This window comes from Paroedura picta, chromosome 3 (genome assembly GCF_049243985.1).
Source record: "Paroedura picta isolate Pp20150507F chromosome 3, Ppicta_v3.0, whole genome shotgun sequence".
NCBI lineage: Eukaryota > Metazoa > Chordata > Lepidosauria > Squamata > Gekkonidae > Paroedura > Paroedura picta.
In genome coordinates, this window is record NC_135371.1 from 158,587,323 (window position 1) to 158,610,511 (window position 23,189).

At 51.0% G+C, this 23,189-nt stretch overlaps 1 protein-coding gene across 1 annotated transcript in view; it reads right to left on the reverse strand.

The window, feature by feature from the left end:
• MARCHF9 (membrane associated ring-CH-type finger 9) overlaps positions 1-13,653 on the reverse strand; it is a 43,303-nt gene extending 29,650 nt beyond the window's left edge. Inside the window, exon 1 of the mRNA XM_077328959.1 lies at positions 11,803-13,653. Coding sequence (XP_077185074.1) covers positions 11,803-12,192 — 390 coding nt within the window. The 5' untranslated portion in view covers positions 12,193-13,653. The remainder of the gene's footprint in view (positions 1-11,802) is intronic.
• Between the last annotated feature and the right edge of the window lie 9,536 nt (positions 13,654-23,189).

Sequence of the window (23,189 nt, forward strand, 5' to 3'; positions counted from 1 at the left end):
GAGAGCGTTAGGGCAGTGGTTGAGAGTAGAGGAGTTAACTACCCCCCCCCCACCGGGCCTCAGTAAAATTGTCAAGCGTTGAGTGGTCCCCGGTGATAAAAAGGTTGGGGACCACTGGGTTACAGCACAGATATTAGGATTCACCTGCCTCTGTGCATAGGCATGCTGTTCCGCCATTAGAGTAAGAACCTCTTAACATTTAAAAGAGGAGCAGTGCCTTCGGGTCAGCACAGGGGTCCAGACGAGACCCCGAACAATCCTGTTGCAGTTGCGCCCCACCGTCAGCTACTGTGCTCCCACCCCAGATGTGCGGGGCTACCCATGGTCACAAAGTACTCTCGGTGCTCAGAATCATTTATTCTTCAGAGCGACATGGCACATTCTGACACTGAGCCCTGGAAACGGATGCAGACGGACTAGATCCTGTCTCAATTATCTCCTGGGTGGACAGCCAAGCCCCCCAGGAGGGCAGCTCCATAGAGGCTAGAAATGTCTCAGCCGTTCGCTCGGAGCCAACGCAGCACACCAAGCTCACAATTACGGTGACATTTCAGCGCAAGCTGCATCTCTCCAGTGACTCATTCCTCCACTGGACCCCTGCTCTCTGGAAAGCTTCTGGTGACTACTGCCTGGCCCAGCCAACAAGCAAGGGAGAAGGTCCTCAGTCTAAATGGCAACACGGCTGCTCCTCACATCCCCTGCGGGCTGGGCCAAAGCAACCGGCTCAGGGCCCAGCCGTCCCCTTCCAAGCCTCAGCCGCAGCAAGAGTCATTTGAGTCTATCAGCTGGGGCATTGTGCACTAAAATAACAGCAACAATCCAAAGCCATCAGAAGGATTCAGCATCGGGCTGCATAAAAATATAAATCTCTCTGCCCATTATCAAAAGGTTAAGGGAAGCATATGATTATTGCTTGCCCTTTCTTGTGCTGTATAGCAGTGGTCCCCAACCTTTTTATCACCGGGGACCGGTCAATGCTTGACAATTTTACTGAGGCCCGGAGGGGGGTAGTTTTTTGCCGAGGGACGTCGCCGCCGCCGCCTGAGCCCCTGCTCCACTTGCTTTCCCGCCGGTGCCCTTGACTTCCCGCCGCCCACTGGAGGGCGCTGCCAGCAGCAGCTGCACAGTGACAGGCCGAGGGGGAGCGCCAGCCATGGCAGCCACCGGAGAGCACCAAAGGTGAGCCAGTGGCAGAGTGGCAGGGCAGCCCCCGAGGCAGCAGCCAGGGAGGAGGACAAAGAAGAGCTGCAGCCCGGTACCGACTGATTCACAGACCGGTAACAGTCCCCGGACCGGGGGTTGGGGACCGCTGCTGTATAGGAATATTCGGGGCATAAAGGCACTTGGGTCTTGCTGGCTGTCGACTCTCAGAGGGAACCAGAGTTGCTGGATACTTCCATTTCAACTTGCTGCCTGTGGCAGAAATACTCTAGGAATTGTGATTTTGCCTGCCCCGACTTCCGCAAAAATCAGCCGTCCACTGAAACGCAAGCCTTTTCCCCTCTGTTGATATCCTGTGGAACTTTTCAATACATTTTTCTGTCCACCTTCCCCACTGACACTTCCATTTGTTCCTCTGGGGGTGGGCAGTGCAGTGAAGTCACAGTCGACTTATGGTGAACCTGTAGGGTTCTCAAAACAAGAGATGTTCAGAGGGGCTTTGCCATTGCCTGGGCTTCCTTGGTGGTCTCCCACCCAAGTATTAACTGTGGCCAACCCTGCTTAGCTTCCAAGATCTGATGAGATCAGGCTAGCCAGGACTATCCTAAGCAGGACATTTGTTCCTTTCCAAAACCTTTAAATACAGAGATAAATCAGCTGTGATCTATCTGTACTAGAAGTACAAACAACAGCCCATTTTCCTTAACCTAAAATCTTTCACAGAGCCTTCCACTATGAGTCCACAGCCTTTACTGGTCCCCGTCTGCCCATGTGGAACATTAAGACCACTTCCCACAAGCAGCAGAAATAGATCAGCATAGGGAATTCCTTGCTTGATGAGGCCAAGATACAACTAGCCTGAATGCTGCACAGCAACCAGCTAAATCCCTCTAAAATCTCACAAGCAGGGTATCCATGGGATGGCTTTCCCGTCTACTTTGCACCTGGGGGTCTGATATTCAGAGGTATACCGTCTCCGAATCTGGTGTGTGCATGCACACGAAAGCTTGTACCTTGAATAAAACTTGGTTGGGATTTACAGGTGCCATTGGACTCGAACCTTATTGGTCTCCATGCAAGAAACAGTCCAGATTAATAGCCAATCCTAGTTCTACCTTCTAAGAATATCTCTATCCCTTTTTAAAAATTGTCATCATTTGACTTCCAACTAGGAGGTTTTAATCTTCCCCTCCCCGCACACTCCTTGATGTCTTCAAAGAGTGTGTGGCTGTAGTCCCCAAACCAGCTTTTCTCAACTTTTTTTTTGAGAAACCCCAAAAGTGGTGTGATTGGGCAGAATACAGCTGGGAAGGAGAGCTGTGTACATGCTCGCACGAGGCCCCTCCCCTTCCCACCCCCTCCGGGACCAACATTGGCCATTTTGGGAGGGGAGCATGGGTCAACGGGACCGTATATGGTCATACCACCTGATAAATAACAAATTTAAAGTATAAATTAAAAATTAATTAACTCCCACTCATTCAGGGTCATCAAGAACCCCCAGAGTTTCATAAAAGCTTGGTTGAGAAAGCCGTCAAGAAAACCCAGTGTTTCATGAAACCCTGGTTGAGAAAGCCATCAAGACACCCCAGAATTGCATGAAACCCTGGTTGAGATAACCTGCCCTAAACATTTGGTCCTGTCACAAAACAGTCTGCAAATTGTTCAAGCCTGAGACCATTAAGAAGATCACCCAGTGTCTCCAACATCTCTTCGATCCCACAGAAAAACCTACAGGGACCAAGATCTCTTAAGTGTTACAGATAAAACTTTTGAAAGCTGCTTTCAGATGCCAAAACCTTCCTTCCAGAGCTCCACTAGAATCCCAGGTGGACAGTGTGCACCAGCTAATGAGCATGATTGGAAATACCACTTGAGATAACACTCCTCTTTCCTCCTCAGACCATACTGAGGCAACAATCCTGAGGACACGTTCCTGGAAGTAAGTGCCACTGGCTAAAATGGGACTTACTTCTGAGTAGACATGCAAGTGTGCCAGCTTTAGTTATGCAGGGCGCTGACTTTAGTGGACTCTAAAGGATGTTGGGATACGCTGTCGCAGAAGGAAAAATTAAATTCTTCAACCAAGCTTAAAGACATAGACCTCAGAACAGGACAAGAGTCAGACACCTTTTAGAAGCAGAGAGCAAAACTATCTCAAGGTTCAGAGCAAGAGATCAAGAAGAGACAGTATAAGGAAGTCAATCAACACAACTATGATGGCGGTCAGAAAATGCTGTCAAATTGCAAATGGTTTTTGGTGACCTCACAGGGCAGGAATGGCCAAACTGTGGCTCTCCAGATATCCATGGACTACAATTCCCATGAGCCCCAGGGGCCATAGATTTTCAAAGCAAGAGATGAATGGGAGTGATTTGCCATTGCCTGCCTGTCCAAGGCAACCCTGGACTTCCTTGTGGTGCCAAAGGCCAGGCCTGCTTTGCATCCGAGATCAGATGAGATGGGTCTAGCCTGCAGCATCCAGCTCAGGGAACGGAAAATACACAGCTGATAACTGGCAGGATGATTAATAATCCATACAGTTTCCACAGCCCGAACACAGTTGTTGCAAGACACTGCCTAGGAAAGTGAGTGGCACATGTGGGATCTCACAGCAAGGTATAAACATAAACAGGAGCACTCTGTGTGAGCATTGTAGTGCAACAGAGTTCTCCTTTGGCTTACTGGAAACTGTGTGTCTCTAACATTTATGTTTCTGTGAAGCATTTCTAAGAAGTCCCTTAACCCCACAGCTATATTTGCCTGCCGTTTCTGTCACGTATTGGGAAGGAACACTGCCCCCAAGACATGGTCTGAAGAAAACATCATGAAGCTATGGGAGACAGGATCTGGCCAGTGACTTCCTAAGAACCCAGGCTTCCTAAGAACCCAAAAATCCTAGGGACATTATGGGTACCCCTGAAGCTGTGGAATGTCTTGCAACATTTCGTATATGGTCTGCCCTGGAACCGGGGTGCATGAGACAGGGCCCAGTGAGAACCTTTGTGTGGGGATGGATGATGGTTCTCAACAGCCTTGTAAACATGTAATAAACACATTTGTCCCTGTAGATGCCATTTATGGTGGTGCTGAGCAGCTGAGAGAACTTACGCCGGTATGGGGGGAAATCATCTTCCTTACCCAACGGGTCTTAACAGAATTACAAAATTGCAGCCCAAGGAACCTGTTGACTTGCAGGCCTCTAATTTAAAACACAGGTCAACAGACCAAAGAACTAAGAGACCCCTTTCCTCTATAGATGGTTGGGGAGAGAGACATCACAAAGGCTTATAAAATTAGGTGTAGAGTGGAGGAAGTGCATAGTTTTTTCTCCCTCCCCCATAACATGAACACCCAATGGGTGGGGTTGCCCACTTCCCAATGGAACCTGGGGAGCCCCAGGGATTGCAACAGATATGCAGACAACAGAGATCAGGTCCCCTGGAGGAAATGGCTGCTTTGGAGGGTGGCCTTGATGGGCTTATACCTTGCTGAAGCCCCTCCCCTTCCTAAAACCTGCCTTCCCTAAACTCCTTTCCCAAATGTTCAGGAATTTCCCAACCTGGACCTGGCAACCATGCCAATGGTTCAGGAAAGACAAAAAGGAATTATTCTGTTATTCATTATTCAACAAGTAATAAAATTGTGGGGTTAATTGCCTATGAATGTAGTGATTGCTAAAAGTGCAGATGACTTGAAAGGGGGGGGTTAGACAGATTCTTGGCAGTGAGGTCCATTGATGGCTATTAGTTATGGACACCAAAGGGAGCCCTCATATTTAGAGGCAGCAGCGTCCAGTGGTTGCATCAGGGGAAGGCCTCAGCCTCCAGGCCCTCTTTGTTGGCCAACGAGGGCAACCAATTGGCCATTGTGAGAAGTGGGATGTTGGACCACATGGACCACTGGTTAGATCCAGCAGGGTTCTCCTTAGGTGCTCATCCCTTGTTACTCCCAGCAAAATGCAACACCAGCTGACCCCCTCCACTCTCAGAGGTATTCTCTAAGAATTGGAACCAATCTTGCTTCACAGGATTATGGCGATCTAGAAGGAAATCATGGCTCCCACACCTGTCTCAGAAAATACCAATCCAGGTAGGAACCTACAGAAGGTCAGGGCAGAGGGCTCTCTTTTTGTGGAAGAGACCCTGAATTAGAGTGCTGAAAACACAAGCCAAAAAAACAAAGACAGCTACAAACCAACAACAGATATGAGTGGGTATGAAGAATGTTTTAAGGATTAAGAGGTGCAGGGGTGGTTAAGTATCAGCTGCCAAGAAGAGAGGACATAAAAGCCATACTGGGTCCATTTTCACTGTCAAACCCAGTGTCACAAACAACACTATTACAAGTACATGCTTCTGAAAGGGATTTAGGGAGAGAAAAGAACAGGTCTGAATCTGGACACGGGAGGTGTGCAGGGAAGGACTGACTATACCAGGCACTAAGCTACACTGAATGCCAATACTACGCGTGATAATAATAATGCTTAGGTGGGGAGGGGAAGGGCCATGGCCAAGTGGTATAGTATCTGCTTGGCATGCAGAAGGTCTCATGTTCAATCCCCACCACCTTCAGTTAAAGAATCTGGCAGAAGTGAAAGGCCTCTGCATAAAGCTCTTAGTCTGGGAGGAGCGGTCAATAAATTGAAACAATAAAAAACATAAAATAAAAATAGAGAGCTGCTGCCGGCCTGAGTAGACAATACTGACCTGGATGGTCTGATTTAGTGTAAGGCAGCTTCACGGGTCCATGTGGTATGGAAGCATTTAACAAATTTTCAGAAAGAATAAACAAAGAGCCTGAACAGTACCAACCTATGCCTCCTGAGCCCACATAAGGCCAGTGACTTCAATGGGAACTTGGAAAATTGTAACTTGGTTTGGGATTGCGCTGCAAATCAGCCAGCGGCTGCCTCAACCACACAGGAAAGTAATTAATCTAGTTTCTAGTCCACTCCACTTGGCTAGAATCCCAGCATTCTCAGGCCATGGCTTTGAGCTACAGAGCAAGGAAGGAATTTGTTCAGAAACGTCAACGTCCACGAGCCAGTTTTAATCCCTCACCTGCCATTTTCGATCCAAAATGCACCTCTCCTTCTGCCCCACCCATAAAGCCAGCAACGCATCCTCCTTTCAGGCTACTCTCCCAAACAGATCACAACCAACCAATTCACATCTGATCTTTCCATTGTTAATTAATTCTCGTTATTAAACAGAAGGCGATTTCCCCATGAAGTTGCACCTTGTGGGGCTTTCAAGGTAAGAGATGAGCAGAGGTGGTTGGCCATTGCCTTCTTCTACCCCTTTGTCTTGCTCAGTGGTCTCCCAACAACTGACCCTGCTTGGCTTCCAAGCTCTGATGACATCTAGCACCTCTGGGCTCCTGCAATTTCACATACTACTCAGGGGGAAATCCAGATCCAGTCACAAGGAAATCTGCACACTTTACCTGACAAACATACCTGTACAGCAGGGGTAGTCAAACTGGCAAGGGCTCATGAGAATTGTGGTCCATGGACATCTGGAGGGCCACAGTTTGACTACCCCCGCTGCACACTATTTGTGCTTGCAAAACATCTGTTTTCGGCATTCGCATTTTACATTCTTGTGTGCGAATTAGCCCAGGGAAACAGGGCCAGAAGGCGAGGGAAGGCAGGGAAGTGTACATACGTCATTAGGAGTAAACACAGTGGAGCTTGAACACACAAGGATACCTTATACCAGGGGAAGTCAACCTGTGGTCCTCCAGGTGTTCATGGATTACAATTCCCTTGAGTCCCTGCCAGCAAATGCCGGCAGGGGCTCATAGGAATTGTAGTCCATGAACATCTGGAGGACCACAGGTTGACTACCCCTGCCTTATACCATATTAGAACACTGTATTATCAGTGTCAGTATTGTCTCTACTCTGCATGGCAGCATCTCTCCAGGGTCTCAGGGCCTTTCAAACCACCTGGTCCTTTTTAAGTGGACAGGGATTGAATGTGGGACCTTCTAGTTGCCAGGCAAATGTTCTACCACAGATCCATGGCTCCTGACTGGAGAAGAGGGCTTTTATTCTGCATGTGAACTCATGAAGCTGCCTTCCCCTATATCAGGGTCAGTATTGTCTGCTCAGGCTGGCAGCAGCTCTCCATGGTCTCAACGGGAGGTCTTCCACATCACCTACCACCTGATTCTTTGAACTGGAGTTGCTGCGGATTGAACTTGAGACCTTCTGCATGCAAAGCAAAGGTTCTTCCACTGAGCCACAGTCCCTCCTCATACTTCCTGCTCAGTAAACTTACCCAGGATTGGAATCATAGAATCATAGAGTTGGAAGGGGCCAGCCATACAGGCCATCTAGTCCAACCCCCTGCTCAATGCAACCCCCTGCTCAATGCAGGGATCATCCCAGAGCATCCTAAGGCAGGGATGTAATAGAGCAGAATAGGAACAGATATATGTGATCTATAGGATACAATCTACCATGAAATCTCCTGCACAAGCCCTGCTAAAAAGAACATGACTGGTCCTGAATCTGATCACAGTTCCTTCAACTCAAGGAAGCTGACACAGCAGAAATTCTTGGTAGAGTTTGCTCCATATTATTTGGAGACAGCGAGGAGAGGTGCCATTTGGTGGCTCTTGGGTATTAAAATGCCTTTGGCTGACCCTGTATCATTGCAACACATGACTCCAGTTCTGTGAACTGAGTATTTGTGAATTCTGGCTCAAGCTACACTACAGAGATGCCAGCCAAGGCATGGCAGATCAACTGCATATACATAACAAGTGCACATCCAAGTTGATGCATGGCCATGTGGAAGTACAAGTATATGGGCATGACCACGTGGACACCACACAATGCCAAGACACGGTACTAATACAGAAGCAAATATATCTACCCATGTGAGCCTCCTGGAGCTGGATGGCCCTGGCTAGCCTGTTCTCCTATGATCTGTGAAGCTAAGTAGGACTGTCCCAGTTACTACTGGATGGGAACCATCGAGGAAGTCCAGTTTGCTACGCAGAGGCAAGGAATGGAAGGCCACCTCCGTTCATCTCTCCTTCTTGGGATCCTTAAAGCAGGGGTGGCTAAACTCTGGTCTCCAATGTCCATGGACTATGATTCTCCTGACAGCATGTGCAACGGCTCATGGGGATTGTAGTCCATACACATCTGGAGAGCCACAGTTTGTCCACCCCTGTCTTAAATGGTTGCCAGAAGTTGGCTGGAACTTGACAGCATGTTCCAACTCCACATGGGCACATCTACATTCTCCTTCCACACCCAAGTTAGTTTCATTTTCATACAAGGGAATACAAGAGAATTGGGGCACACATGTTCACAGATATACTGGAGAAAGGAAACTGATTGCATGGACTTACATAAACACGCACATATCTTCACTGATGAGAGAATATGCGGCACATGGACATGGCAACAAAAAGCCACAAGACATGCACCCACAAACATTCAGAGGTAAAAAATACTCTAATTTTCCCCCAATGCAAACAGACATGAATATTCAGGAAAAGGGGGAAATATGCTCAACTTCATGTCCTGAACCTCACAAGTACTGTTTCTGAACCTGCATGTAAACAGACGTGCCAAAAGGAATACCTGATTTCACAAAGGCTCAAACCCAGCTCTATGTTCCAACAATGTGCACAGAATGGCTCTCATCTGACCATGTCCCCTCTTAGTTGAATGTGGCTTTGGGGGGATGGGTAGTGGATTATACCAGCATTTCTTCTTCGTTACCTTATATGTTGCAATTTTTATGTCTTGTCTGATATTTTAATGGGATTTTATGCGCAGAAAAACACACACATGTGTTTGTATACTCATACAGCCACAGAACTATAAAACCAACCACACCCTACAACGACACGTGCACCATGAGCTATTCCGATGAAAATCAGGGGTATTCTCCACACAGCAGACTCCCTTGTCTCAAGGTGGGCCATGCCACGCCACTGATACGCAAAGTGCAGGATCCAGCAGCAGCATATCTTCCGCGCAACTTCTCACCACATCTCAGCTGCAAACAGTCAACACGCCCTACTCAACAGGGAGATTCTCTCCCGCCCGCACCACCAAAGCCTTCTGGAGGACTCTCCTACTTCTGTTCAGACAAATGCACACATCTGTAGCGCGACACAAATTAGTAACGCCTCGACACAATCAAAACATCATGCTGTATTCACAGTCAGGCTGCACCGATTCTCCCCCTGCCCCTAGTCCTAGAATCACAGAACTGGAAGGGACGACCAGGGTCATCTAGTCCAGCTCCCTGCAGAATGCAGGAAACTCACAACTACCTTCCCTACCAGTAGGTCACAAGTCCGTCTTGTGAAAGTCTGCTGGATTATGGCGGCAGCAAATTCCAGATTAAGAATCTGGAATGTTTTTGGTTTTTTTTAAGAGTCCCATTCTGTCTGACTCCATAACCTTTTCCACTTTCTGCAAATAATCCTGTCCGGTTCCCTCATTTGTGCATTTCTTCGGACTACTTTGCAGAATGACACCTTTTCCCAACATGGGTACAGCCTCCCTTCTGAGAAAAAAAAAAAACATTCCGGCAATATTGGCCTGTTCAAAAAGCTGCAGCTCTGGCAGCCTAAGGCCAGCTCCCCAGACGATGGGCCAAACTTCCTCCAAGTTGTGCCATCGAGACCAATTTGCAATACACCTTCTCTGCCCTAGACAACCTGCACGGGGAATTGACAATATTAAATACTGTGGCAGCCTGATCTCCGAGAACATGATTAATTACAAATTCCACCACAAAGGAACCCTAATCTCCACTACCGTGTCTGTCTGTGTTTAAGCGAGTCCCCAGGAGGGAAGGATGAAACAGCTTGGCAAAGGAACGGGGTCTTGCTTCTCATATCCTCAACCCCACCAGGGGTTTCACGGTAAACAAAGCCCACCTTCCTTTCATCCTGCAGAATGCTCCTGGATATGTCGGCTCCATCCATTCCAGCTCCTCTAACTAGGGCACGGAGACCCTTAGGAAGAGGCTCCCGCTGCCTACACAACAGTGTCTCTTGCACAAGGGGAAAAAACACAGAACACGCATACACAACATCTATTGCTTTGCAAACCGACACAACGCTTGTGCATTTCAGAACTCCAGCCTAGGCTACCGGGGACCACAGCTCAGATTCCTGAAAGAGCTTGGGTCAGGAAAAGGGAAATACAGCTTTTCTGGAAGAGGTGACCACAGAGATCAATAGGTGGCATTTCTCTGGGCCAACTAGACGACTCCGGGAGGTGTGGTCTCTTTCCCACTGACACACAACTCCCAGGCCCTCTGCCAGGCTTCACTGTGAAACGCCCTACTGCTTTCTGTCTGCCGGAATCCCCAGCATCGTATCCTGTTTCCAAACAGCTCCTTACAAATTGTCTTTTTTGGAATAACCCCCCTCTTCTTTCCTCCTTTTCTCTCCTCCTTAACGCGATTCACAGGGCGAGAGTCCTTTGTCTTCACAGCGTAAAACCCCGTCACATCTCACTCCTCACTCCTCACGGCAGCTGGTTGGGAGGCAAAGGAGGAGGAGGGAGGAGGAGGAATTCCTGGAGAGATCGTCTCAGCAGACACAAGCATGGTACAATACCAAGGTGGTACAATCTCAAGGTATCTGCTCCAAGCCAGGGCTTGTAAGCCTGCCCCTTTCTCTCCTCTTTCCCCAAGCATCTCAAAGTAGCACAGGCCTCTGGCTTCCTGGAAGGCCCCATCTGTACCTCAAGAGTATTGCCCCCCCCCTCAAATGCCCAGGCGGTGCCCCTCTACAGGTGGCACCATCTCCTTAGCCACCCATTTTTCATTCAACCTCCTCTTTGGACAAACCATCTTTAACCTCCCACCCCCCTTTGATCCATTAAGGGTTTCCTTTGAAGAAGAGAATGCAGGAAAGTGAATCTCTAAGACTGGCAAGGTGAAAAGAGACGGGAAAGCAGCTTTCCAAGATGCCCTTTTCTCACAAAGTACCCAGTGCTCACTAAATCAGGACAACAGTCACAATTGTTCGGAGGAGGCTGTAATACGGCCAGAACACATGGCCCTTCAGACAAGAGAACCCAAGCACCTGCTTACAAAACACGGACACTGCTTGGCATGTATTCCCCGGCTTGCACGGTACCACCACACTTTCCCACCCTTCCTATCCACCTGGTCATGGTATTGAGTAGAGAAGAGACCACCTGGTCCTCAGCAAACCTTCTCTCTCCCCAATAAGAGTTTTCAGTGGCTGGCACACACGATCAGGGACACCTGGCCATCCAGAGTCCGGCAGAGTGCTCCTCGTGCAGCTCCATCAGAGGAGCAGGTAGCCTGGTCCACACCTTGGGGACGCCATCCACCCAGCCCCCCTGCCACCCCCAGCCCCCTTGATCATAAGAAACCATACTCCTGCTGGGTGACAGGTAGGGGACCAAGTCCACACCTGGATGCCAGTTGGCAAAGTCCCTAAACTAAACCCAGCCAGGGACCAGATTCTTCAACCAGATGGCCTTCTGACTCCTCTCCCCCACCACAATACCTGGCCAAGGTGGCAGACAACCCCCGATGCCCATCTACACCTGCTTCTGCCTCTCCCCCCCCCCCGGAGCATGCCTTGCCCTCTCCCCTCCCTCCGGCCAGTGCCCACCGACCTGCTCGGGTCCCTGGAAGCAAATCCGGCACTGCGGCGTCCTCATGCCACTGTCCAGGCTGCTGGTGAGCGAGACCGAGTCCAAGGCTCCTCCGGTGCCCACGGCGCCGGGCTGCTGGCCTGCCTGCTGCCCGGGGGGCTGGGGCCGGGGCTCCTTCTCCTCCAGGGCCAAACTCCGGGGCCGGGTCTCGGGGCCTGCCCCGCCGTAATACTCCGCCTCATCGTCCTGCCGGGCCGAGCAATCGGCGAAGGGGGGCCATCCGCAGCCGCCGCTGCCCAGCGCCCCGCGGCTCCCCCCGGCTCCGGGCTCGGGCTCCGGGCGGCCCCGCCGCATCAACACCAGCAGCTTCAGCTCGTTGAAGAACATGCGGATCCGGTACTTGAACATCATTGACGTCGTCCCGTCCGGCGGCGGCAAGGAGGGCAGCAGCGCTGGGCACACGGGGCACAGGGGGTGGGCAAGCGGGGGGCGATTAGCTGCGCCCTTGGCCGGCGTCGGGGGACGGGGCAGACGAGGCGGGGGGCTGCGAAGGGGAGGCCCGGGGGTCACGGCTGGGGCCAAGCGCCAGGAGCCTCATCTCGGGCACAAAAGGTGTGTGTACGCGGGGGGGGGGGGCGCAGGTTGCGTGTTTACAGGTGCATGCGGGGGGGGGGGCGGCGGCGGCAGGGACCTATGGGGAAAGACGGGGCGCGGGAGGAAATGGGCCGGGAGGGGGCGCTAAGTGGGGAGGGGGACCCTGGCGTCAAGGCTGCCGGGGGAGGGGGGGCAAAGCGGCGGCGGGTGGGCGAGGGGCTCTTCCCCGCGGGTGGGGGGGGGGTCCTCCTCCCCTAGGACGCGGCGCGTTCCGCAGGTCCCTCCCGGCCCCCCGGCGGGCAGCGCGGCGGCCGACTCCCCCGGGGCATGGCTGGGAGCGGCAGGCAGCTGCTCCGGCGTCCGGGGCCTCCCCAACGCAGCCTAAAGAGCGAGGCGGCGGCTCGGGAAAGGAGGGCGGCGGGAGTCCAGCGGGCGCGCCGCGAAAGCGGGCTGCGCCTCTTCGGCCCCTGCGGCGGCGGCCGCTTCTCCTCCTCCTCCTCCTTCTTCTTCACCGTCCTCCTCCTCCTCCTCCTGCGAGGCCGGCGGGGAGGCGTCTCCCGCGCCCCGAGAGCTGCCGCACTAAGCAGCAGGGCCCCTCTCCGCCGCCGCCGCCGCCGCCTCCTCCCCTCGGGGGGCCGGCTGGGCAGCTGCAATCGCGGGCGGCTCTTTTGTCTGCAGAGCTACGGGCAGGTCCGCTCCCTCCTGCCGCCGCGCCGCCGGGCCTGGCGAAGCCGCATCCCCGCTCTCCCGCAGGCAAGGCAAGGCAAGGCAAGGCACGGCACGGCGGTCGGGCCTTTGCAACGGCGCCGTGCCCCGATCAGTAAGGCGGCGAGGAACCGGGCCGCGGCGGCGGCGGGTGGGGGGGACAGAGACACGTCGATGCTGCTGCTCCTGCTCGTGCTGCTACTGCTGCTGCGGCCGCTCGGTCGCTTCGCCTCTTTATGCCGCCCGGCCCGGCGCGCAACAGGGGCTTGTCCCGGGGCGCCCCCCGCGGCAGGGCCTCGCCAGCGCCCCCCACGCGCCCTCCTGCGCTCTCCTCCTCCCGCCGCCCCCGGAGTCCGGGGGCTGGGGCGCGCGGCAGGCTGGCTGCTGGCGGCGGCGGCGGCGCTTCAGAGCTGGGCAGAGGGAATATGGCTTCTCCTTCCGGTACAGCATGTTAAATAAAACATTTCGGGAGGAGAGCCGCTCAGCCAGCCAGCCAGCCAGCGAGCGAGCGAGCGAGCGGGAGCGGGTGGACGGCTGTCTGCGCGGGGAGGGACCGCGAGACTCAGAGGCGGGCCGGCGGCGGGCGGGAAAAGGGGGGGGGGGGGAGAAAGGAGGGAAAAGGCGAGAGGTTGGCGCGTAACCGCTGCGCCACTCCGGCTGTCGATCGACCTGAACCACGTGGAGGGGGGAGCGAGAGGCCCCGGGAAATGTGAAAAGTGCCCTGACTGACAGACAGACAGACCCCCCCCCCCCCCGGACCAATAACGGAGAGATTCCTGGATAGAGACTTGGGATGGGGGGGAGCAAGAAGCCATTTTAAGAAGTCCTCTCTGCTTGGTCACAGACTGCTCCAGTGCCGGGCTTCCCAGCCCCGGGTAGGGAAACACCTGGAGATGTTTGGGGTGGAGCCAGTGGAGGGCGGGGTTTGGGGAGGGGAGAGACCTCAGCAGGATAGCGTGACAGACACCCCCCACCACCACCCCCGCAGCCATTTTCTCTAGGGAAATTAATCTTGGTTATCGGGGGGGGGGGGGGGATCGCTTGTAACAGCGGGGGATGTCCAGGTGCCACCTGGAGGATGGCAACCCTACCAGGTGCCCAGATTAAATATCACAGGAATTCAAAACCTGGCCGTGGTTCTTCCCAAACTAGCTTCAGCACCAGTCGAAAGAGTGGAATCCTGGGACGGGGGTCCCTTTGGAAATTTGTGACATTTACCTCTGGATCCGGAGGTCTACTGTGCCATTTAGGGATTCCAGGTGAATAAAGGACACACCTGCATTTGCTGGAACTCCATGTCGGCATCGGAGCGTGTATGGAGCTCTGAGTCAGGGGCGTGGTGTTGCAGAACAAAGGAACTTGAAATAAACTGACACAGATTTTATCAGTGGGAACAGGTTGTGTTCCTGTGTGCCTGCCTTATAGATCCGAAACATTACTTCATAATGTTTCAAATAACTGTGCGAAACCTGGTACGCTCCACGAGTGATGATGACTCTTCCTGAAACGGTGCCAGCACTAATCGGGACATCAAAACAGTCAATCAGTCATGCTAGATATTTGTTGACACATTTCTTGTCTTTATCACGACAGAGGGGTTGAAAAATTGGGCCCCGCTCCAGAGCAACTCAGTCAAACTAAAATCCTACAGAAACCAATGGGATCGATAAATTATGGCTCATTCATCTGAATGAAATTTAAGGACACACCAATGTTCTTGGGGTGGGGGGTGATTTCTTGGTGTTTAAGAGCCGAGAACTGTGGCTTTTGAATGTTTAAAAAATGAGTTGTTATGGGCCGTCGCTTTGTTTCATTTTAAGAATGTGAGCATTTGACACACAGTCAAGAGAACCTCAGAAAGCACACTGGGACATAGGTGACAGTGTGGGATAACAATGAAAGTGTTTGGCCAGGATTTGGGAGCGGTCAGGTATGAATCCCTCACTCTGCCATGGAAGCTCACTGGGTAACCTGGGGCCGGACTCCCTCTCAGCCTCACAGGATTGTTTTGAAGATAAAACTGAAAAGAGGCTGTAAATTGCTTTACGTCCTCGTTGTTGGTGTGAGGATAAAATGGAAGAGGGGAGAACAATGTTTGTTGTGCGAGAGAGAAAGTTATTGAGGACCAGAACTCTGACCGAGTCACTCTTAAAGAGTGCTTAAGGAGACAGAATGCCTTTGGCATTGGTCAGAGAAATCACCCTGTATACCAGGGGTAGTCAAACTGCGGCCCTCCAGATGTCCATGGACTACAATTCCCAGGAGCCCCTGCCAGCAAATGCTGGCAGGGGCTCCTGGGAATTGTAGTCCATGGACATCTGGAGGGCTGCAGTTTGACTACCCCTGCTGTATACCATTAATGTTCATTTAAAAATGGGGTGTTGGAAGAGAGTTTTATGGATAGAAGAAGAACTGCTGGCTCTTATATGCTACTTTCCTCTACCAGGAGGAGTCTCAAAGCGACTTACAGTCACCTTCCCTTCCTCTCCCCGCAACAACTTTATGAGACAGGTGGGGCTTCAAGATTTCTGAGGGAACTGTGACTGGCCCCAGCAAGCCTCATATCTCAGAGCAGCTTACAATCTGCCTCCCTTCCTTTCTCTCCAATAGGCACCTTGTGAAGCAAAATACCTCCTGGGTTTATATAACTGAGTATGAAACACACTGGAAAAGACTATACTGGAGATCCAACACGGTTGCCATGCTGCAGCAAAAGCCAGAAGTGCATGAGTTCTTAAGGACTACCAGATTTATAGTGAATTCTACTTTGTCAGCAAAATGAAGGATTTCCTCAGTTTGAAAATAGACATAAAATACAGGACTAAGATGCAGGGAGCCCTTGTTCAAACATCTGCTTTATCATTAAGCTGCGGGCCGATCTTCGGACAGTTCTGCTTTTTCAGCCTAGTTTACCTTGAAGGGATGTCAAAAGAATAAAAAGGACTAACGGGAAATCATGCTCATCACATGAAACTGCCTTATACTGAATCAGACCATGGGTGAATCAAGGTCATAATTGTGTATGCAGAGCGGCGGCAGCTGTCCAGGGTCTTGGATAAAGGTCTTTTATATCACCTACTACCTGATCCTTTTAGCTGGAGAGCTCTCTGTTGTTTGTGTATGCTCGTCTGACTAGCAGCGGCCAAAGTGCCTTTCCAGATGTCAATGGACTATAAATGCCATGAGCCCCTGCTGGCAGGGACACATGGTGATTGTAGTCTCAAGAGCGACAGTTTGGCCACCCCTGGCATAATGTTTAAAGAGTCAGACTAGGATCTGGGAGACTCAGGTTGGAGAGCCAGCTTGGTGTAGTGGTTAGGAGGGCGGACTTCTAATCTGACAAGCCGGGTTTGATTCCGCGCTCCCCCACATGCATCCAGCTGGGTGACCTTGGGCTCACCACGGCACTGATAAAACTGTTCTGACCAAGCAATGATTTCAGGGCTCTCTCAGCCTCACCCACCTCACAGGGTGTCTGTTGTGGGGAGAGGAAAGGGAAGGCAGTAATATCAGGGCTCTCTCAGCCTCACCCCCCTCACAGGGTGTATGTTGTGGGGAGAGGAAAGGGAAGGCAGGAATATCAGGGCTCTCTCAGCCTCCCCTCCCTCACAGGGTGTCTGTTGTGGGGAGAGGAAAGGGAAGGCAGGAATATCAGGACTCTCTCAGCCTCCCCTCCCTCACAGGGTGTCTGTTGTGGGGAGAGGAAAGGGAAGGCAGGAATATCAGGGCTCTCTCACCCTCACCCCCCTCACAGGGTGTCTGTTGTGGGGAGAGGAAAGGGAAGGCAGGAATATCAGGGCTCTCTCGGCCTCCCCTCCCTCACAGGGTGTATGTTGTGGGGAGAGGAAAGGGAAGGCAGGAATATCAGGGCTCTCTCAGCCTCCCCTCCCTCACAGGGTGTCTGTTGTGGGGAGAGGAAAGGGAAGGCAGGAATATCAGGGCTCTCTCAGCCTCCCCTCCCTCACAGGGTGTATGTTGTGGGGAGAGGAAAGGGAAGGCAGGAATATCAGGGCTCTCTCAGCCTCCCCTCCCTCACAGGGTGTCTGTTGTGGGGAGAGGAAAGGGAAGGCAGGAATATCAGGGCTCACTCAGCCTCCCCTCCCTCACAGGGTGTCTGTTGTGGGGAGAGGAAAGGGAAGGCAGGAATATCAGGGCTCTCTCAGCCTCCCCTCCCTCACAGGGTGTCTGTTGTGGGGAGAGGAAAGGGAAGGCAGGAATATCAGGGCTCTCTCAGCCTCCCCTTCCTCACAGGGTGTCTGTTGTGGGGAGAGGAAAGGGAAGGCAGGAATATCAGGGCTCTCTCAGCCTCCCCTCCCTCACAGGGTGTCTGTTGTGGGGAGAGGAAAGGGAAGGCAGGAATATCAGGGCTCTCTCAGCTTCACCTCCCTCACAGGATGTCTGTTGTGGGGAGAGGAAAGGGAAGGAGACTGTAAGCCGCTTTGAGCCTCCTTCAGTTACAGAAAGCGACATATAAGAACCAACTCTTCTCCTCCTCCTCCTCCTCCTCCTCCTTCTTCTTCTTCTTCGGATAGAGAAGAGTGGCATATAAGAACCAACTCTTCTTCTAATTTCTACTATGCCATGCCAGCTTGCTGAGTGACCTCTGGCCAGCCTCGCCCACCTAACAGGGTTGTTGTAAAGATAAAATGGGAGAGAGAACAATGTTAATTGCTTTGGGTCCCCATTGGAGAAAAAGCTGGGCTATAATTAAAGTCAAACAAATTAATAACTACGTGTAACTGCCACGAGGAGACACACCTTCCCTCTGAGAACGTGGGTTCTACTCCCCAGAAGTATGGGTCCCAAAGTCCAGTGTGAGCCTAAACACAGCTACTTCCTTCACTGTCTGTTGAAGTCCATAAACTTAGGATGAACTCTGTTTAGGATGACAACTATCAGTCAAGTAGACTTTTAAGGTGCCACAGGGTTCGTTTTCTGTTGGCACAGAAGGCCTCAATGAAGAGAGGGACTTGAGGGAGTCCCAGGAGGCCTTCTTGAATAAAGAGGGAGAGGCAGCTTTGGGCGTCTTCGGCAGCCCTGGCAGAAGGCTCAGAGGTGGGTGTGGGAGGAGACCAAAAGGGGGCTGGCAGCAGATCGGCTGTGTTGGAAAACACCAGAGAGTCTCGAAAAGGGAATGATCCAAAGGCAGAACGATGAGAAGTGATGAGGAAATTGTCACACGCGAGTTACTATTTTTAAAGCCTCTACAGAACTGTCAGTGTCCCTGATGCTTTACTGAGTAGCGGAAGCCTGACAAGACGCCCCCTGAGAGAGCCTTATGTGTCCGGGTTACCAAATCAAAAGAGGCACGGGGCCAAGGGAAACACAAGGCCAGAGACAACTGAAGGTGGAGATTGGGTTTAAGGGGATTAAGGGGTTAAGCCGATATAGAATTTGATATGGCTCTTTAGAAAAGAAAATTAAATCTTTAAATTGAGATGGATCACTAGGGCCCCTGAACTTAGATGCCCAGGCCAGTCAGATCTAGTGAGATCTCGAAAACTAAACAAGGTTACATTAGTATTTGGATGGGAAACCACCAAGGAAGACCAGGATCCTGGGTTTGTAGTTGGATGGGAGACCACCAAGGAAGACCAGTGTTCTGGGTTTGTAGTTGGATGGGAAACCACCAAGGAATAACAGGGTTCTGGGTTTGTAGTTGGATGGGAAACCACCAATGAATAACAGGGTTCTGGGTTTGTAGTTGGATGGGAGACCACCAAGCAATAACAGGGTTCTGGGTTTGTAGTTGGATGGGAGACCACCAAGCAATAACAGGGTTCTGGGTTTGTAGTTGGATGGGAGACCACCAAGGAATAACAGGGTTCTGGGTTTGTAGTTGGATGGGAGGCCACCAAGAATTGCTCAGAGGCAGGCAATGGCAACCCGTCTCTGGACACCTCTTGCTTTGAAAACCATGTGGGGTCATCATAAATTGGCTGTGAGTTGATGGGAGGGCTTTTCAGAGATGCTGTGCACACAGGGAAATTATAGAGGCAATGAACAGTAAGCCAAGTGGAAACTCTGTGCAGACGTAAGCCGGTGCCCAAAACCGATCACACAAGCTGCTGCTTTGTAAATTTATTACTTATTGCATGACATTGTGCGTGCCACTTCCCATGAAAGACTCAGCGTCTGGGTTGCAGAAAAGGTACGGATCATTAATGAACGTTTTAATTTACTTCATTTACATTCCGCCTTCCTTGCTGAGATGGAAGGCTGATTGCGGAACGTTAAAAACAACACGGTCGGACAGCATAAAGCATGCAATGAACATCGCGATAGGGCTAGGATTGTAGAACTAGAAAGCCGTGCATGCCACAGCATCAGTCATGTTAAGGTGTATAGTTTCAGTGCTGCTGGGAGACTTTCTTATACCAGCTTTTGCACCAATCAGTGAAGTAATTTGGCTGGCCCATTTTCAAAGGCTGCCATGTCCTGCTTTAAAGGGAAGGACCGGGAGTTTACACTGAATACAGATGCAAATAGGAAACCAGCAGACCTTGGTGGGCTGTAGAAGTAAGCATAGAATCATAGAGTTGGAATGGACCATACAGGCCATCTAGTCCAACCCCCTGCTCAACGCAGGATTAGCCCTGAGCATCCTAAAGCATCCAAGAAAAGTGTGTATCCAGCCTTTGCTTGAAGACTGCCAGTGAGGGGGAGCTCACCACCTCCTTAGGCAGCCTATTCCACTGCTGAACTACTCTGACTGTGAAAATTTTTTCCTGATATCTAGCCTATATCGTTGTACTTGTAGTTTAAACCCATTACTGTGTGTCCTCTCCTCTGCAGCCAATAGAAACAGCATCCTGCCCTCCTCCAAGTCAGTGGTCCCCAACCCCCGGGCTGCGGCCTGGTGCCGGGCCGTGGCTCCCTCTTCCCGCCCCCCCCCCCAGCAAGAAGCTCGCCAGGCTGCGAGCAAATCGGCCGCTGAAGCGGCCGATCAGCTTGCGGCCCGGCAAGTTTCTTGCTTTGGGAGGGGGCAGGAAGAGAAGCTTGCCGGGCCGCAAGCTGATCAGCCACTTCGGCGGCCGATTTCCTTGTGGCCTGGAGGGGCGGGGAGAGGGAGCCGCGGCCGCCAGCATGCCGGCAGCGCAAACGCACATGTGCAGACTTGCCACGCATGCGTGTTTCCATCCAGCGGGAGCGCAAACACGCACAAGTCCGCGCATGCACGTTTGCGCTGGGGCTGCTGCACATGCGCAGGGCCCCGGGTCGCCCTCTCCCTGCACCCCGGCGCAGCGGTCCGCAGCCTGACAAAGGTTGCGGACCACTGCTCCAAGTGACAACCTTTCAAATACTTAAAGAGGGCTATCATGTCCCCTCTCAACCTCCTTTTCTCCAGGCTGAACATTCCCAAGTCCCTCAACCTATCTTCATAGGGCTTGGTCCCTTGGCCCCAGATCATCCTCGTCGCTCTCCTCTGTACCCTTTCAATTTTATCTACGTCCTTCTTGAAGTGAGGCATGAGGAGCCCAAAGCTGGTCAACCTATGGCAGAGGTACAGAACCATTTTCTCCTCTTCCCCTGCAAGACATTGATCTCCACGTGATCTGGAGGGGGGGGCAGGATAAGAGGAACCCTGAGGAAGACTAAGAGGGAGGTCTGCAGTGGGAAGAGGGAATTGGTGAAAATGGCTGATTTAGTCCAGATCAAACGCTTTGCAATACTTGAGTGCATATAATTTCTTCCCCAGTGTGGATATGTTTGAACAATGCATTATTTATTTTATTTTTATTTTTATTTTATATACCGCCCTACCCAGCAAGCCAGCTTGTGTTATCTACGACCCCCGTTAAAACGCTTAATCTAAAAGTTGAATGGCAGTTAATTTAATATCCAGTGTCAAAAATGGAATAGCAATAAGCATTTCAAAGGACACTGAGACAACTATATAATAGCCCAAGATCGCTGAATCCAGCGTAGGAAGCAAACACAGAAGGAGTTTTCAATCTTCAAAATGTATTCTTCAATGAACCTGTCCATAGAGTTTTCATGGCAAAGATACTGGAGTGGTTTGCCATTTCCTTCTCCAGTGGATCACCTTTTGTCAGAGCTCTCAGCTATGACCTGTCCGTCTTGGGTGGCCCTGCACGGCATAGCTCATAGCTTCACTGAGCTACGCAAGCCCCCTTGCCACAACAAGGCAGCGATCCTTGAAGGGGGATCCAGAACTTCCAGAAGTACAGGCAGGATTTCGAAGAGACAGAGGAACTCGAGATCAAACTGTCCATGGGGTCGCGATGGGTCGGACACGACTTCGCACCTAACAACAACAACATTCTTCAATGATCCCCAATGCGTTTCGCTAAACAGCACTTTGTCAAGGGATTCCAAACTCTTTAAAACAAAAATATACAAAACAATGGTTAGTAATTAAACATAACATAATTTAATATTTGTATTGAAAAATTATTAGGCCATGTCATGAATATATACTGAAAATCAAATCAATAGGATTTTCAATTCTAGTAGAATATTTCAGCAGCTAAACACTGTAAAAACAAATAAATATATTAGGAAGATATATAGCAGCAAAAATCAGGAGAATAGCAGCACCAGCAATCTCGGTATGCCTTCTGTTATTCCAGAACTAGAATATGATCTGGGCATCTTTTTGGTAGGAAGGACACAGTAGATGTTACTGCTTCACTGGCCCCAAACAAAAGCCTCGCAGAAGAGCTCTGTCTTGCAGGTCCTACGGAACTGTGTTAGCTCCAGTAAGGCCTGGATATGTTCCGGGAGCTTGTTCCACCAAGTATGGGCCAAGAATGGAAAATGTCCTGACCCTGGTTGAGGCCAGGCACACCTCCTTGGGGTCAGGGACCAACGGCTGGTTGGCATTAGAGCGCTCCTCAAGGGATATAGATAGAAAGGTACAGATACATAGATACATATGGACCCAGACTGCAGATGGCCTTGTGGGTAAGTACCAGAATTAAAGAATTCCATTTATACTCCCATCTTTCTCCCCAATGCGGACCCAAAGAAGTTTACATCATTCTCCTATTCTTGGTGTTATCCTCACAACAACCCTGTGAGGTCAATTAGCTTGGGAAACTGTGACTGGTACAAAGTCACCCAGCAAGCTTCCACGGCACAAGCGGGAATTCAAAACTGGGTCTCCCAGTTCAACACATTTAACCATATTGATTGCATCAAGTTCTGAGTACTACGGTTCAAGAAGGAAATTGAAAAGTTGGAACTGGAATCCTTGCTTTATGAGGAGATGTTGAGAGAGTTGGGTATGAGTCGTTTGGAGACGAGGAGGGCAGGGGGTGATAGGATACCTGTGTTTAACTACATAAAAGGTAGACATGTTGAAGAGGAGGCCAACTTGTTCACTGCTTTAGAGACAAGGACTAGGAGCAGTGGGTTCAAATTACAGGAAAGGGGGTTCCATTTAATATTAAAAAGTATTTTCAGATGATGAGGGTCTTTTGTAGATGGAATATGCTCTCTTGAGGGTGGTGGGGTCTCCTTTTTTGGAAGTTTTTAGGAAGAGACTGGAAGAGCACCTGTCAGGAACGTGTGTGTTTTGAGTCCCCAAGAAGGTGGGGGCTGAACTGGATGTCTCTTTGTGCTCTCTTCCAGCTCTGTGTGATTCTGAACTGCTGCGCCACATGGAGTCTCAATTCACAGAGATGGCCATCCAAAGACTGGCACTGGGAGAGTGGGTTTTTTAAACCTATTGCAACTGGAGGGAAAACAGCCCCGGGGGGGGGAGTAATTTTTTATGGAAAACCCTGCTGCCCCTCCCAGTCCCACACTGGTCTTCCACTTGGGCTATATGACCCATGAGGTCCCTTCCAACTTTTATTCTATGATTGATTCCCATTGCAGCCTCTGCAGGTACACTTTTATTTTAAAAAAACACAACACCAACAGGGGAAACTGGATGTGACTGAGCGTCAGATATCGTTGAGCCCAGATGCATCAGGCGATAGACAGCCTGAAGAGGGAAGGGACACTCATCGTAATGGGAAAGGAAAGGGGTTTTTAGCCAGAGGCATTTGGGACTGATTGGAGGAGGGAGGTTCAGCAAGAGGGAAAGCCAACAAGAACCATGTTAACAACAAATCTCTGAAAAAGAAGTAAAGCGATTT